This window comes from Rhinatrema bivittatum, chromosome 6 (assembly GCF_901001135.1).
Source record: "Rhinatrema bivittatum chromosome 6, aRhiBiv1.1, whole genome shotgun sequence".
NCBI classification, from domain to species: domain Eukaryota; kingdom Metazoa; phylum Chordata; class Amphibia; order Gymnophiona; family Rhinatrematidae; genus Rhinatrema; species Rhinatrema bivittatum.
The window spans coordinates 180,702,388-180,719,233 of NC_042620.1; the positions used below are offsets into that span (position 1 = coordinate 180,702,388).

Consider the following 16,846-nt stretch of genomic DNA (forward strand, 5'->3'; position numbering starts at 1 on the left):
TTCTACAGTTTGTTCATCCATAGTTTCTTCTGTTCTTGTTTCCAAAAAAAAAAAGTTAATCTCAATATATTTCTCAATACTAATAGGGCAGGTCGCTTTACTTGATCTAGTCATTGGCATCTTTCTGCTTTGATATTGATTATACTGAAGGGGACCAGGTGGCACACCAGTATGTCTAGGGGTGCCTTTTCAGAGCTGTCAAAGGAGGCCTTCAGCCTTAAGTCTCGTTGACGCAGTCCCCGTCTGAATCTGATGGCCTCAAGGAGCAACGTCAAGGCAGCAAGTCTTTTCAGCTGCAGACAATGTCACAGCCGAGGCATAGACTCTTGGCTTCTTCCATGGCTGACAAGTATCCTACTGTACATGTTCTCTCTGTGATGGACCAAGAAAACAAGGAAGTCTTTCTTAAGAACGCCATGAGGAAAACAAGGTGGAATAGAAGCCAGATGTCCAATCACTTGCACATAACCATTACTCTAGTGTTCAGGACATTTAACAGTTTTATGTGTTGCCATTGTATGTCTTGTTTAAATGTCATGTTTCAATTATGATCTGTATTTTATTTGTCAATTATTGTTGAGTTATACATGTTTAATTTAACCCCTGAGGCAGCCCCAATGTAGGGGGTGAAACTCTGCTGGTGTCGGGCTTTTTTTTATAAAAGCACGTCTCCATAAAATAAAGTTTCTGATCAGACATCTGGCTCTTATTCCACCTGGTTTTCCTCACCTTGTTCTCTCTGTGACAGTTAATAGGTTGCATGTTTAGGCACATTGAGAGGCATCTGGGCCAGGTAGTACTTGTGGTGCCAGGCTGCATTGTCTGTGGTTCGCAGATCTGGTTCAGCACACAATTGATAGGTCCCTGAGATTGGCTGTTAAGGCAAGGTCCTATTTTCTTGTATTGGGTGGATCATTTTTGTCTCGACTTGACTTTTGAGTGCAGGTGCTTGTGACAAAAAGCATACTCTGAACCTGTGATTTTCAAGGATTTAGTTTACCATTCCTTGTGGGTTCAGGTGGCAGCCTTGGAGTCTGAACTATTCTCCAGGGAAAGCTGTTGGCCTCACATCCGGATGTTGTGAGGTTTTTGAAGGGGTCGAGCATCTGTGGCTGGTGCATAGATTAGGTCCAGCGTGGAATTTAAAACTGGTCTTGTGGGTGCTTTGTGGGCCTCTGTTTTGAGCCGTCAAGACATTGTTTAAAGGACTTTGCGCTGAAGGTGGTATTTTTGGTGGTGATTCCTTCGTTCAGAAGGATCTTGGAGCTGCAGACTTTATCCTGTAGGGAACCATTTCTGAAGATTTCAGATGAGGGGGTGTCTTTGCACATGGTACCCTCGATCCTATCTAAGGTGGTATCTTCATTTCACCTGAATCACTGTGGAGCTCCTACCTTCCCGAATTGGTCTGAGTTGCCGGAGGCAAGTCAATTTTCGGCGGTCAGATCATATTTGTTTATATTGTTTTGGAGGTGCCAGAGATGGATGCAAGGCCTCCAAGGGCATAATGCATTGGCTGACAGAAGCCAATGTTTTGGCTTACCTTTTTCTAAGGGGAGAAGAATTTCAGAGGGGTTGCATGCACACTCTACTAGAGCGCAGGCAATGTTGTGGGCTGAGTGTCAGCGTCTCTGCAGGAGACTTGTAGAGCGGTGACATGGTCTTCTTTTCCCACTTCATCTTGCATTTACTGTTTTTAGATTTTCAGGCTCCAGGAGAGCCGACCTTTGAAAGTGTGAGAGGGGTTCTTTCATGGGCCTGCCGAGTATAAGGGGATGCTTTGGTACTTGTCTGTCTGGACTGATCTGTGGTACTTAAAATTAGCAGGTAAGGACCAACTTTCCTATATCTGACCTCTGTTTGGCTGAATCTCAAAACTGCATATCTGCAGGGGCTAGTTTATTTCAGAGCAAGACTTGCCAATTAATGGTGCTTTCATTATGCTTTGTGTTTGAATAACTTCCTACCCAAGCTGATTTATTTATTTAAAGGATTTATATACCGGGGGTTCCTGTATAATATACATATCACCCCGGTTTACAAGGAACAGTAACTATCGCTTCATTTAGCGGTTTACATTGAACAGGTTAATTGAAGTAACAAATTAGTGTATATTACTAAACAGCTAATAAACATGCGAGTTAATAAATAAATAGCATGGTAATATGTTTGTCAACATGAATATATGTATATATGATTATATAAAGGATTTATCATGGAGAAGTAGACTAGTGGCTACAGCAGTGGGCTACAAGCCAGGGTTAAAGTCCTGCTGCTGTTCCTTGTGACCTTGGGCAAATCGCCCTCCATTTTAGATTGTAAGCCCTTTAAGAAAGGGAGATACCGCCAGTACTTTGAATGTAATCTGCTTTGAAGTGCCCAAAAGGCAGAATATAAATAAAATAAAATGATTCTGACTGTCTAAACTTTTTTTATTATAGCCCCAGGAGGGACTCTGGCAGATGACGTGATGCGCACTGATGTCTGCGTCTTCGCAGCGCAGGAGGACTTAGAGACCATGCAGGCATTTGCTCAGGTACTCATTGCGTGTGACACATTACTTCGAGAGTAAAGGTTACAAAAAAAAACTGCTAGGAGACCTTTGTGTACAAATGGTAAGCAGATACTTCTCAATGTATGTAGCTAGTGCATACCTTAGTTTGAAAGCAGGGTGATCAGGGCAATTGTTTTGGTGTTGGGCTGATAAATACCTGGGTGCTACTTGCCCAGTTAGCCCTCCACAGAAGATGTACAGTCCTTGGGCTGCAAGGGCATACACTGATACTGCTGCTTGCTGAAAGCAGTTCAGTGTGGATGAATGATTGTGCTGCTCAAGAGGAGAGGGAGGCTCGGAGCTGCCAATACTAGCTGCTTTTTTTTTTTTTTTTTTTCTTTATGCTATTAAGTTCTCCATTTAATGGCATAGTAACCATATAAAATTATAAGAAACTCAATTTCTGGGAATCCATACCTTTATAACTGAAGAAATGACAGGTTATTTCCACTGGAATTGACAGCATGAAATTTAATTTCTAATTCAAGCCGATATACAATTCTGGGGCATGATAGGGCAAGCAGTTTTAAGGCACAAACTCACGTTAATACTTAAGTAATGCAGCCATCTTCAGAAATGACTGGATTCATAGTACTTAAACAGTTTTATCAGTTTCTATCTGAGTTTTCTAAAACACAAAGTACTTGGAAGACTAAAGTTGGAGGGAGTGGGAGGTGATGCTACTAGAGCTAGCTGACATTTGTTTGGTAAACTTTCAACTTGGTTCTGTTGACAAATCCCCAGGCAATGACAACGATCCCTGTCTAGGGGTCTCAGCAAGAAAGTACTGGCCGGTTTGCTTTATGTTCTGTTGGGGCTGAGCAAAAATAGCTTGTTTTGAGATCAGTTTGCAAGTGCATTTGTAAACAAGGGTGTTCACCAAAAGATTCTAAAATCATAGTGATTATACAAGTATGGAAAAGAGCACTCTGTCATTTGAGTTTTACATTTATATCTAAGTATAAATGTTATCCTCAACTTTTTTCAACTTGAAAATGTAGCACACTGAACCAACGATTTCAACATGTTATCCACTATGACGCCTAGATCTTTCTTGGGTTGTAGCACCTAATATGGAACCTAACATTGTGTAACTATAGCATGGGTTATTTTTCTCTATATGCATCACCTTGCACTTATCTACATTAAATTCTGCCATTTTGATGCCCAATTTTCCAGTCTCACAAGGTCTTCCTGCAATTTATCAGTCTGCTTGTGATTTAATTACGCTGAACAATTTTGTATCATCTGCAAATTTGATTCTCACTCGTATTTTTTCCCAGATCATTTATAAATATATTGAAAAGTAAGGGTCCCAATACAGATCCCTGAGGCATTCCACTGCTCACTCCCTTCCACTGAGAAAATTGTCCATTTAATCCTACTCTGTTTCCTGTCTTTTAGCCAGTTTGTGATCCACGAAAGGACATCGCCACCTATCCCATGACTTTTTACTCTTCTTAGAAGCCTCTCATGAGGAACTCTTTCAAACACCTTCTGAAAAACCAAGTACACTACATCTACCAGTTCATCTTTATCCACATGTTAACTCCTTCAAAAAAAAAAAGTGAAGCAGATTTGTGAGGCAAGACTTGCCTTGGGTAAAGCCATGCTGACTTTGTTCCATTAAACCATGTCTTTCTATATGTTCTGTGATTTTGATGCTTAGAACACTTTCCACTATTTTTCCTGGCACTGAAGTCAGGGTAACTGGTCTGTAGTTTCCCGGATCGCCCCTGGAGCTCTTTTTAAATATTGGGGTTACATTAGCTATCCTCCAGTCTTCAGTTACAATGGATGATTTTAATGATAGGTCACAAATTTTTACTAATAGGTCTGAAATTTCATTTTTTAGTTCCTTCAGAACTCTGGGGTGTATGCCATCCAGTCCAGGTGATTTACTATTCCCTGTACGTACCAGGATCATTCCAGACTGTGGGTTATGTTCCCTGTCCAGCAGATGGAGTTAGAACCAAAAATTCCCAGGGGAGGACCTATATAGCCACGCCTCCCTCGCCTCAATCCTCAGTATAGTTCTAACTCCAGCAGATTGAGCAGGGGACACGGTGGTCCCCAGCACTTTTTTCTAGTTTTATTTTCTCTTTGAGGAATCAATTAAATAATATTAGATAAAGGTTTTTCTTCTAAAGGATAGGTTCTGTAGTGTTCTGACAGGACCACTCCGTTCAAAGAGAGACACTGTTTTCCAGTCAGGAACTTGCTGACAGGCTGTGTTTTTTGCCTGTCACTTTATTTCACTTTATTTCTCTCTTCCTATCTTTGTTTTTTTTCCTCTTCCTTGCCTGGCTAGAGTGTGGTAAGTGTTATTTTTATTTCATTTGCAGTCATTGGTAGGAACAGGAATTTGAGGGGTGAAAGTCTGTAGTGCCAACCACTCCCCCCTAGCCCCAGAGTTTTCCTTTTCCCCTCCTCCCTTTCAGGGAGTGATTGGAGTTCCCGCCCTGCAGCTCTGCGACGACCCATTCCCCGGAGCTGCTCACTGTTGGGACGGCGTTTTTCCCCAACGGTCTCTTGGGGACGGTGAGGGGTCTGGAGGCCAAAGAGTTTTATTAATTCGCCGCTTCAGTTGTTGCCGCGCGCCGCAAAAATCGCCAAACGGCTCCGGAGCTCGGCACGGGCTTCAGCAGACCTCAGAGGGATTTTCTTCAGCTTTTCCTGAGGGGGAGTATGGCTTACCTGGTAGGCAGCTTGGAGGAGAGTCGGGCTGCGCTGGCAGGAAGCGGCATGCCTAGTTTCCCCTCAGCGCGGGAACGGAGGCCATTTTCTCAGCTGACTCGGAGGCAGCTCTCTCTGAGGAGGACGTCGATGCTCCTCTCCAGGTTTCCTCTAACAGTATGGAGTTTCGGAGCGCAATGGACCAGGGCAGGCAAGGGGACGACGTCTCGGGGGGGCCCCTCATCAGCACTTCCTGCTTTTTCGCCAGAATTCATTGTTTTAATGCACAAGGCATTTTTACAGAGCAGGGATCCGAATCTTGGAATTTGGGGTCCCCCTCCCCCCAAACTGGCCTGCTTGACACAGCTTTCGACGGCAGACCCTCCCTTAGGGAGGGCTTCTTTGCCCACAGGGGGTGCGGGGTCCACTCAGCTGCCCCCGTGATTCCTATACCGCTGCAACAACCGTCGGGGGATCCATGGCAAGATCCAGATGCAGATGATCCCTCCCTGGCGGCCCAGGTAGAAGGTGACGACCCGAGGGTCCTCCGTATTTTTCAAGCAGCGGAATTGGATGATCTCATCCCCCACATCCTCCAGGAAATGGACATTGACCCTCCTCTGGATCCTGTGGCTCAGGATCCAAAGATTAAGAAAGGGGATCCTCTCCTAGCGGGCTTACGACCTCTAGCGAAAGCTTTTCCCACACATCACAGCATCTTGCAATTGATTTCAAGGGAGTGGGATACTCCTGAGGCCAATCTTCGAGTCGGTTGAGCCATGGAAAAGTTATACCCTCTCCCCACTGATTTCTTGGAGATTCTTAAGGTTCCTGCTGTTGATTCAGCGGTATCCGCGGTCACGAAACATACTACCATCCCGGTCACGGGCGGGACGGCGTTGAAGGATGTCCAGGATCGCAAGCTCGAGGTTTACCTCAAGCGTATCTTCGAAGTCTCAGCGTTGGGGATGAGGGCTGCTATCTGCAGTTCCCTAGCACAGCGAGCAGCTCTGCGTTGGGTACAACAGCTTCTCACTTCCCAATCTTTGCCACAGGCAGAGACTATTCAGGCTGATAGACTTGAAGCGGTGGCTGCCTATGGAGCTGATGCTTTTTATGATCTGTTAAGGGTCCTCGCTCGTTCCATGGTGGCGGCGGTGTCCGCTCGTCGTCTTTTGTGGCTACGCAACTGGGCGGCACATGCTTCGTCTAAGACGCGCCTGAGTTCCCTTCCTTTCACGGGTAGGTGCCTATTTGGGGAAGATTTGGATCAGATCATCAAATCTCTTAATGAGAATGCGGTGCACAAGCTACCAGAAGATCGTCCACGTTCTTCTAGATCTTTTTATTCCTCCAGAAATAGGTACCGGAATCAACTGAGGTCGCGTCCTACTAGACAGCAGACACCTCGGGCTCCTTCTACACGATCACACACCTGGAACCGGTCCTTTCGAGGGCGCCGCCACGGTAAGGATACTCAAGGGGCAGGTCCTTCCTCGAAGGCTTCACAATGATGCCAGAAGGACCCAAGAGGGGATCCCCCCACCTGGGGGGGGGTCGCCTTACTCTCTTTTACAAGGAGTGGGCCCAAATTACGTCAGATCAATGGGTGCTGGACATCTTAAGACAAGGCTACGTATTAGATTTTGTACACGAACCCCGATATCGTTTTCTACTTGCGGTTCCCGTCTCAAACAATTAGCAGTCCGACAGACTCTCGATCGACTGCTACAGCTGGGGGCGATAGTACCGGTAGCAGCCTCCGAACTGGGAAAAGGTCATTATTCAATCTACTTCGTGGTTCCCAAGAAAGAGGGCACTTTTCGACCTATCCTAGATCTCAAGACTGTCAAGTGTCTCAGAGTTCCTCATTTTCGTATGGAAACGCTCCATTCAGTGTTAGCCATGCATCCGGGAGAATTCTTGGCCTCTTTGGACCTACAGAGGCATACCTTCACATCCCGATCCATCACCATCATCAGCGCTTCTTACGCTTCAAGTCTGGAATGAACCATGGTACTACAGGAACGAAAATTAGCAGGTAAGGAATAATTTTCTTCTCTTCAGTTTGTCAGTCAGGTCTACCTGATTGACAAACTGAAGAGTAGTATGTTTCCATACTTAAAGATCCTAACGGTGGGGGGGGGGGTCACGTGGGGTGATGTGCTGAGGAGGACTCGTTTCCCTTCAGCTCTGAGCTCCCCGCTCGCAACTTAACGGCTAAGACCCAAAAAATCGGCAGTTTACAATTATTTTTGTGCTTCCTCATAGCTGGCACATGTCTAGTGAAATATATGAACAAATCGCCGTAATCTATGGCTTCCAGGAGGGCTCGCAAGGAAAAAGGACAGAGGTAAAGCTGGGGAGAGCAAGATGGTGGCAGTAGCGGCGGTAACCGATTCAGAGGCGGGCCCCCCCCGGCACGATTATGATAGACTTTTAAGAGAAACCATTGCCTCAACCCTCGACAAAAAATTAGCAGGTATTCATGAAAAACTAACCGGAATGAGCGAGGCACTCTCTGACCTGGGTCCCGACTCTACCACGTGGAAACCCGGGTAATGACGGTATAGGCAGAAATGGCATCCGCAATACAAAAGATTCAGGCGCAAGAGACTGCGCTCAGTGTCAAGAGAAACTCTATGACCTCGAAGGTCAAGAAGAACCAACTTATGTTTTCTTGGACTCCCGGAGGTAGTGGACAACAAAGGACTGGGTGAGTTTCTTGAAACTTGGTTGCCGGATGTGGTGGGGCTGCCCGAACTTAAAGGGCTCCTAGTTGTGGAACGGGCTCATAGAGTGGGCCCCAAAAAAATGGCAGACTCGTGCCCAAGAATTGCTATAGCCAAATCTATGAACTACGCCCACAAAAAATATGGATAGCCTCCCGGCAAAGAAAGGAGCTCACCTACAATAACCATCGGATACGGCTCACACAGGATTATTCTGTTAGGGTGTCCCAGCTCCGGAGGCAATATTCCACGCTTTGCTCTCACTTAGTGGAGAATAATACAAGATTTGCCCTTCAATATCCCGCCATCTTAAAGGTCTGGAAAGATGGTAAGGTACACACCTTTATTTCACCAGAGGCAGCTAAGAATTTCCTGCAGCCACCTGCCACTTAAATCCCGCGGAGTGAATTACAGGTTTACAGACTTTCGTTAATAGCAATGGTCACAGTCTTATGGATGTTACGCTGGTCCAGCTGGAGTGGGCTTAGCACACCAGGATAGAGGCGGTTATGCACCCTGGATACCACATGGACTTTGACTTTTGGAACATGTGTTTTTCTTGGGGTGCCGCACAAGGAGACATTTAGGCAGCTTAATCAAGCCTGTTGCGGCCTGGAGGTGAGGAACACTCGCGAGCCGCTAAAAATATGGGAAGATCGACCTGCAGCTCTCAAACAGGTTATTGGGGAACTACCTGTTAGCAGCGGGGAGCTCGAACATCCAAACACTGACCCCTGATCTCCCATCTGCGTGCAGAGGAAGAAAGACTCTGTTGTATATGTTTGAATGGGGGTGCTTGGGGTTGAGGGGGAGGGGTTTGGGGGGGGTAGTGTGGAGTAGGGAAACGATAACGCTATTTGAGAAATGGGCTGTTTATCCTGAGTCATGGCCACATAGAGGGAAAGGATGTTGGGAATTTGGAGGAGAGTGGGGGCTGGGCACTTCCTCCAAATGGTTTAGGAATTTTGAAGGCTGGTTACTGGTACAAGATAGGGGCATTATATGAATAAATTGGTGTCTTGGAATGGGCTGGGAACACCCATTAAGCGCAAAAAGATTTTAAACAACTTTAAGAAATTGGGTACAGAAGTGGCTTACTTACAAGAAACACATTTGAGTGCAGGGGAAAGTCTGAAACTAAAAAGGGATTGGGTTGGCTAATGTGTCTCTGCTCCAGTGCAGGGTCGTAAGGCTGGCGTGGCCATTTTGATCCATAAATCCACTGATTTTTAGTTTAAAACAATCAGTAGTGGATCCTGAGGGCAGATATGTCCTGGTTATAGGTCATTGGAAAGGAACAGATATGACTATGACATATATGCACCAAGCAATAATGCCCTGGGATTCTTTAGGAAACTGCTGAGCATTATCTTAACCCATTTGGAAGGCTCGCTATTAGTAGTGGGAGATTTCAATTACGTACACGATCTGAACATGGACAGCTCCCCCGTACTAGTGCATCCAACGGAGTGGGATTTTTGTGTCAATTTGGATATCATTGTGTGGAGGACTTTACACCCTATAGACACTATACTTTCTTTTCACATCCCCATGGATAGATGTCGAGAATACATTACATACTTCTTGCCAGACAACTTTTTTCCAAAGCTCAAAAGGTTGTAGTGGAGATCCCTGTAATTTCGGATCATTCTCCGGTATCCCTGACCCTCCGGCTGGGCGAAAGAACAAGGGGAGATACACCATGGAGGTTCCCAGCTGGATTAGCCTCAGACACAGACTTCCAGGCTTATTTGAAAGAAAAATGGAAAAACTACCAATTGTACAACGAAAAACACAGTTCTACACCACACCTATTCTGGGAAGCTGGCAAGGCGGTACTTCATGGTGATATAATTGCGTACCTCAGTGCCAAAACGAAAAGAACAGCTGCAGAGATCTTGAAGCTAGAGGCCCAGCTGAAGTATACCAAGGCACTGTGGCTCTCCTCACTGACAGAAGTAAACAAGAAGCTTATTTCAGCACATTGGAACATTTAAACACGGTCCTACACGCCAGGTCCTCTAGAGATTTACAAACCACAATTTCTTTTTCAAATTTGGGAACAAGATTGGCCGCCCACTGGCGAATCTGGTCCGGGGAGCTAGAAAACGTGCTTTTATTCATAAAATGAAAACAAGGGCTGGTATGATAGTCACTAGTATGACCGAAATGGGAGATGTCTTCCGAATCTATTATGAAGCCCTCTATACAGATGACCTGTCTCCATCCCCGACCCAAGAATAAGGTTTCTTCTCGGATATTGAACTTCCTAAACTATCAGGGACCCAACTCGAGTTTCTCAACAAACCTATCCAAATCCAGGAAGTCCTCAGAATAATTAAAGGAGTAGCCAAAGGCAAGGCGCCAGGACCCGATGGATTTTCGTATGACTTTTACAAAATATTACAGGATCTCATCGCGATCCCCTTAACAGAATATTATAAGGAAGAGCTGGATAAACAAATTCCCAGAAGAATTTAACAGTGCCATCATCAGTTCTCCCAAAAGAAGGAAAGGATCCCTGCCTTCCAGCCTCCTATAGGCCGATTTCCCTTCTCAACAGTGACCTCAAAATTCTAGCGAAAGTGCTTGCAGATCGGCTGAACTCCCTGTTTCCCTCTCTCATCTCTGAACACCAAGTTGGTTTTGTTCAGGGTAGAAGAGCTACAAGTCACATACTTAGAGTTCGGCTATGAAATTCTCACAACAAAACATCCCATCGTTGGCAGTAGGCTTTGATTCCGAGAAAACCTTTGATAGGGATTCCTGGGCATATCTATTCTCAGTCCTTCAAAAATATGGCTTCACAGGGGCTTTCATAAACTATATTGCCCTACTATACGACCATCCAACCTCTAGGATCCTGGTCAATGGCCAGAAATCCGGGGAGTTAGACAAGACTGCCCGTTGTCGCCACTTTTATATATTTTGTCTATCGACCCGTTACTGCGAAAAATAAGCAAGCATCCAGATATCACAGGCTTTGAACGAGGAAGGAAGGGCTTTAAAGTGGCAGCGTTTGCCGATGTTCTGGTCTTCCTCACGCAACCCTTTGTCCCCCTTCCAATTCTATTAGACATCCAATCTCAGTTTGGGGCATTTGCTGGTCTGAAAATCAACAGGGTCAAGTCAGAGGCTTTGGATATATGCCATACAGTCCGACAGGGGTGGCAGGCTTCGTTCCCTTTAAAATGGGCAAATGACCAGTTGAAATATTTGGGAGTTTTTATTCCATCGGATCTGGACACAATCTATCGACTCAACGTACAACCTAAAATCAAGAGGATGATCGACACGCTTGTCAAATGGACATCACTACCCTTATCGTTAAGAGGACGTGTCCATTTATATCAAATGGTACTCCTACCTAAATGGATGTATATTCTTCAAATGCTCCCATTATGGCTTCAGATACGGGATCTCAAGTGCTTAAAGCATTATCCAGCTTCCTGTGGGGAGGTAAAAAGGCCATAATATCACTCCACACTTTACAACTGCCGGAGACAGGAGGGTTGGGTTGTCCTAACCTTTTTCGATGTGTCGTGCAATCTCCGCTTTCTCCAGGACTGGCTATTTGAGACATCGTTTTTTACCCCTTGCTCATATCTTAGGGAATGGTACGGAGTACCGTCCCTAAATGCCCTAGTACATGCACCACCAAGTGTAATTCCGCAGGAACTCTGCTCGCACTTCCTACTACAGACATGCTGGAGCACCTGGAAGTTGGTCTGCAAGAAGTTAGGGTTCCCTGCTCAGTATCGCACACAATACCCAGTTCATTCCAGGGCAAGGGCCCCACGATTTTTTTTTTTCCGGCTGGAGGAAGTTGGGATTGGGATATTTGTATCAAATGGCATACAGAGACACGGGCATTATCCACAGCTTTCAAGAACTCCAGAAAACTTACAAGCTTCCCTCAGACTTTTTTGCATTCCTGCAACTTCGACATTTCATTGGATCCCTAGGGGAGGAAGGTATGCACTGGCTCAAGAATCAATCCCTTACCAACCTTATGACAGCAGGCACCAAGAAAGGTCAGAGTATCTCACGTTTTTACAGGGAACTATCGGTAGGATTAGATGGGGACGTTCTTACTACACTTTACCTTTCTTGGAAAGCTTGGCCGGCCTTCAATCTTTCCTTTCAGGAATTTAAAACTACTTTTGCAGGCATAAGGTCTCTCACTACTAACGAACTCCTACGGGAGACTCAATACAAATTTCAATGGAAGGGGTATATCTCACCGGCCCTCGCCTTCAAATTCTGTGCATCCCCCAATTGCCTAAAATGTGACACTCACATAGGATCTTACACACTGTTTTTGGGAATGTTCTAAAATCACATCATTCTGGATTGATATCAAAATTCTGCGAGAAATTATGGGACTGCGCTCTCCTGGTTACATGGCTATTTGGAGCTTTGCGGGAGGACATGATAGTTAATGAAGACTTGATGGCGTTCCTATCCAGAGCAGCAACGGTGGGAAAGAAGGTTATCCTTACTGATTTGGGTAACAGAGCAAGTGCCCACAGGTAGATCACTGGTTCAAGGAGAATGCTAACCTTAGTACCCATGAGTATCTATTAGCAAAAAAATTCAACAATAAAAAGCAGAGATACAGTGCAAAGGATTTGGGGACCGGAATGGTCATATACCAAGCACAAACATTTCCCAGCAAAAGGTTTTTCCTCTGCAAGATTACAGAACACAAACTACAAATTGCAGTTCTATCAAGTATAAGCCACGTCCAGTATAATATTCACTCATTTATTCATTCATTCCTTGTTATTATTTCTTCTTGATCGTTAGCCCAGAAGGGTAACTTACTCCACAAAGCCTGCTACCTGTTGGGGGGGGGGGGGGGGGGAGTTAAGGTTTGAAAGATTTAGGATTATGTTCTTGTTCATGCATTAATGGGGGAGGAATATTAGGAAAGAAAAGAAAAACTAATTGAAATTTTGTGTTTATTGCACAACCTACTCACCGCTAATTGTTCTATGCTAACTACTTTCTTGGCTGTTAGTTACGTGGTGAGGACTCTGTTGTTGTACTGTCTTACTGTACTATATAGCTGTGTTTCACTGCATCTGTTCACTATTACTTCACAATAAAAAATATATGGGGGGGGGGGGGAAATCCTAACATGTAAAGCCTAGAGGAAAGATGAGGGGAGTTATGGCACCACAGGCGGTGGGTCTCTTAGTGAAAAGGAGACTCTGGAACTGAGGCACTATGGGATAAGGCTGAAAGGAGGTAGACTGAAGAGTAATCTAAGGAAGTATTTTACAGAAGAAGGGGTGGAGACTAGAACAGTACCTGAATTCAAGAAAACTTGGGACAAGCACAGCAGATTTGAGGGAGGAGTTGTGTGGATGGACAGACTAAGATAGACATATGGTCTTCCTGTTTTTTCTATGTTTCCAGAAGATCAGTCTCCATGGAAGAGATCTGCAAGGGTGCAACATGGTGTTCTCCACACATTTCCTTTGCATTATTGTTGCTACAGTGATTCCTGACTTGACAGGTTTATCCATTCTATCCTGAAACGTATCTTTGAGGTGTAGAATCCAACTCCATCACCCTGCCCCCTCCAGGCCAATTTTTGGTTCCATGCTGCCCTCTATAGGAGACAGAATATCATAAAAAAAAGACTTGTTGCCAACAAAATGTGTGCCCCTCTTGGCATTTGTTTCAGGTATTCCCTTTTTGTTCAGGGCAGTTTATAGCTAGGGATTCCCCATGTGGGGGAACTGCTATCCTGCTTGTCCTTGGAGCACACTTGTTACCGGTTAGCGACTTTGCTATTTATGCACATAAATGAGTTTGAAAATTAGGCCTTAATGCTTACCATGTACAAATATTTGGTAACTAAACACCGGTGCATTTTGAGAATAGTCCAAACCCAGGTGTTAGATATATTGTATGCATGTATAAAAATATTGCTTAAAGCTGTTTCATTACAACTGATTTCTATCCCCTTCATTGTCTGGCTTTTTTTTTTTTGTTTTTTGTGTGGGGGGGTGTCTTTTTTTTTTTTTGTTTTTGTTTACATTATGAATTTTTCTTGCATTTCCTGTGAAATAGTTTTCTTTTACTGTGTAACAAGTTGCACCTTGGAGATGCCTACATGCTGACCTAAATTGTTTGACAAGAAGTAATGTGTGAAATAAGGTAAAACCTGTTCACACCTTAAATGTTCAGTAAGGGGAGCAACAGATTTCAAACTCAAAGCTGAGTAACTTAATTGCTATGAGAATTTTAGTACAATATAGTCCCCTGACACAGCAGTGTTTAGCTGGTTGGGGCTGTGTTGGGAGGGACCCACGTCAGTACTTTAAGCAGACAACTGAAAAGGTTCTTAAGTGGCAGACTGCCAGAGGTCGGCCAGCACGATGCGTGCCATGGCAAGAGTGGCTCTTTTTGTAGAGCAGAAATTAGGCTCGAGAAATTAAACCTGTTCAAGGCAGGTGTGCTGCAGCAAGGGGAGTGGTGCCAGACAGTACATGCCTGCTGCTGTGCAAACTGTTCCTCTACTGCAAAACACTTATAGCTATCTCCTGCTTGAACAGGCTTATTTTCTTGAGCCGAACTGCTCTCTTCAAAGCCGCTCCTCTTGCCGTGATGCGTGCCATGCTGGCTGACCCCTGGCAGTTCACCACTTTAGAACCTTTTCAGTTGTCTGCTTTAAGATACTTCTGTGGGTTCCTCCCAATGCAGCCCCACCAGTGAAATACGGCTGTGTCGGGATTGTACTGTACTAAAATTCTCTTAGCAATTTAAATTACTCCGCTTTTGAGTTTGATCTGTTACTCAGTTTACTGAACATTTTAAGGTGTGACTAGGTTTTACCTTATTTCACATCTTGTCTTGTGTGAGAACCTTTTTACTCCACCTATATTTACTACATTTACCTAAATTGTTTTCCTTCTTGTGATATAAACCTATAGCATCCACACTTCTTTTATTTATTTTATTTTTAACATTCTTTTAACCACACTCTTTCCATTCGTCCCTCAGTAGCAAATTCCTTGAGACTAAGTCTTTACTTTTTTGGGGTCCAGCAGTTTCTTTCTCCGAGTTTCCAGCTCATTCTAAACTGCCTTGGCTGGGCTGCTTTGAGCCTTTCTTCTAAACATTTGATATTCCATTTTTTTCCAAAACTAGTCTCTGTGGATTACAATCTAATAAGGATAAACTAATAGCCTTCTTTCATAACTAGCTGCAGGACTGGTGGAAGCATTAGGCAGACCAGGTGGCCTGCCATAGTTGGACAAGAGGGTGGGTGTTTTTTTTTTTAAACAGCAAACAAGGGTGGAGAAGTATGGAACTAGGAAAGATCGCAGTGTGTGAACGGAGGTTCGTGGTGTGCGATCTGCAGGGGTCAGGTTGGCGACAGACTACTCCTTACTGTTGAGCCATAGGCATGCTCTCTGCAGCATCCTCAGCCCTGGCTTTCTGATGAGCAGAAGCCTAGCCCATGATTAAGTAATCTTTCTGCCACAATTTACCATAAAATTTCAACTTAATCTAAAATCACTATATATATAGTTGGTTTTTCTTTTTTGAGGATGACTTTATTCTACAAATTACCTAGCATAAAATTATACCTCTATAGCAGGCATAACTTATGCACATATTCTTATACTTCTTGATTTTAAAATAAGTGCCAGCTCCACTTCCCATAATACCTCTCTAGTTTGCATAAAAGTAGGTGTGTAACAGGGTTACACTTGTGTACTTGCGTGCAGAGAGGCTTGGGCATCTTACATCCATTTATTTGCATAAAGCTAGTTTTATGCACTGAGAGGATCACCTTGCTGGTGGCTGAAAGGAATCAGTAAGTTGTGTGTGGTTTTTTTTTTTTTTTTTTTTTTTGCTTGGGAAACTTTTTTTTTTTTTTTTTTTAAAGTATTGGGGTGAAGTATCTATTTGGGAATATTATTTAGTGTGTTTGTATGTTTGTGCTTTTAATAGTCAGGCAGCAAGTAAGCAGTAGTTAGTGTTTGTATATTAAAAACCAAAAAAAATAGCCAGAAGCTAGAAATAAGCTAGGAGCAGTGTATACCTAAGTAAAAAGGTTGAAAAGTTCAGTCAGTTACTCACCTTGGAAAGGTGTTTAAGGTAGTGTGATTTGGTTTGATTAGGTACCAACATTTGTTAATCAAGAGCAGTGAGTCACTCTGGCTGACTAACTGAAGTTAGACTGTGTTCCCAACCCTCCCACCCCTAGCTCATCCTTTAATTTATAGGCAGGTGCCTCTTTAAAAAAAAAAACAAAAACCCCTTATTGAGAGTTTGATCATTTCCCTGTAGGCCACTACCAGACATATAGTGAATTCACTAATACATTTAAAGGACATTAGATACATTCCTACTCCCGTAGGAACTGAACAAATTTGAAATGAAGGCAGCAGTCCAGCAGCAAGAGGGGGGGCGTACCCAGTCTTTTGCATTGAGTGTCACATGTATGATTTTTTTTTTTTTTATAATTGAAAATTTTTATTAGAAGTGTGCATTGAAAATACAACTTTGTCAAATACAAGCAAACAAGATACAACATAGGTATGTTATCAAAACAAGCTATCGCCCATCCAGTGGTCCTTTGTCCACCAACACACTTGACTTTAAGTACCCCTCCCTCCCATCCCTCCATATGCATGTAAAAATGAGGTATAGGCTGTGTAGGTGGAAAACCTGAAATACTAAAATTCTGAAAACGACGGTAAGAATATTATGGGAGCGTGGATTCCGATGGTCGCTGTCGTGCTTTCCAATCTCTATATGGTTGCCACACCTTCCGAGCTGAGGCTACTTCACATGCTCGGAAATTACTAACACTGTCGTGCAATAAACTGAGGGTTTGCAGCCGGTTGTGAATTTTCCC

General features: G+C 44.0%; 1 protein-coding gene across 1 annotated transcript in view; it reads left to right on the forward strand.

The window, feature by feature from the left end:
- The window catches only part of BZW1 (basic leucine zipper and W2 domains 1), a 105,787-nt gene that overhangs the window by 39,449 nt on the left and 49,492 nt on the right, over positions 1-16,846 (forward strand). The window contains exon 4 of the mRNA XM_029606218.1: positions 2,442-2,536. Coding sequence (XP_029462078.1) covers positions 2,442-2,536 — 95 coding nt within the window. The remainder of the gene's footprint in view (positions 1-2,441; positions 2,537-16,846) is intronic.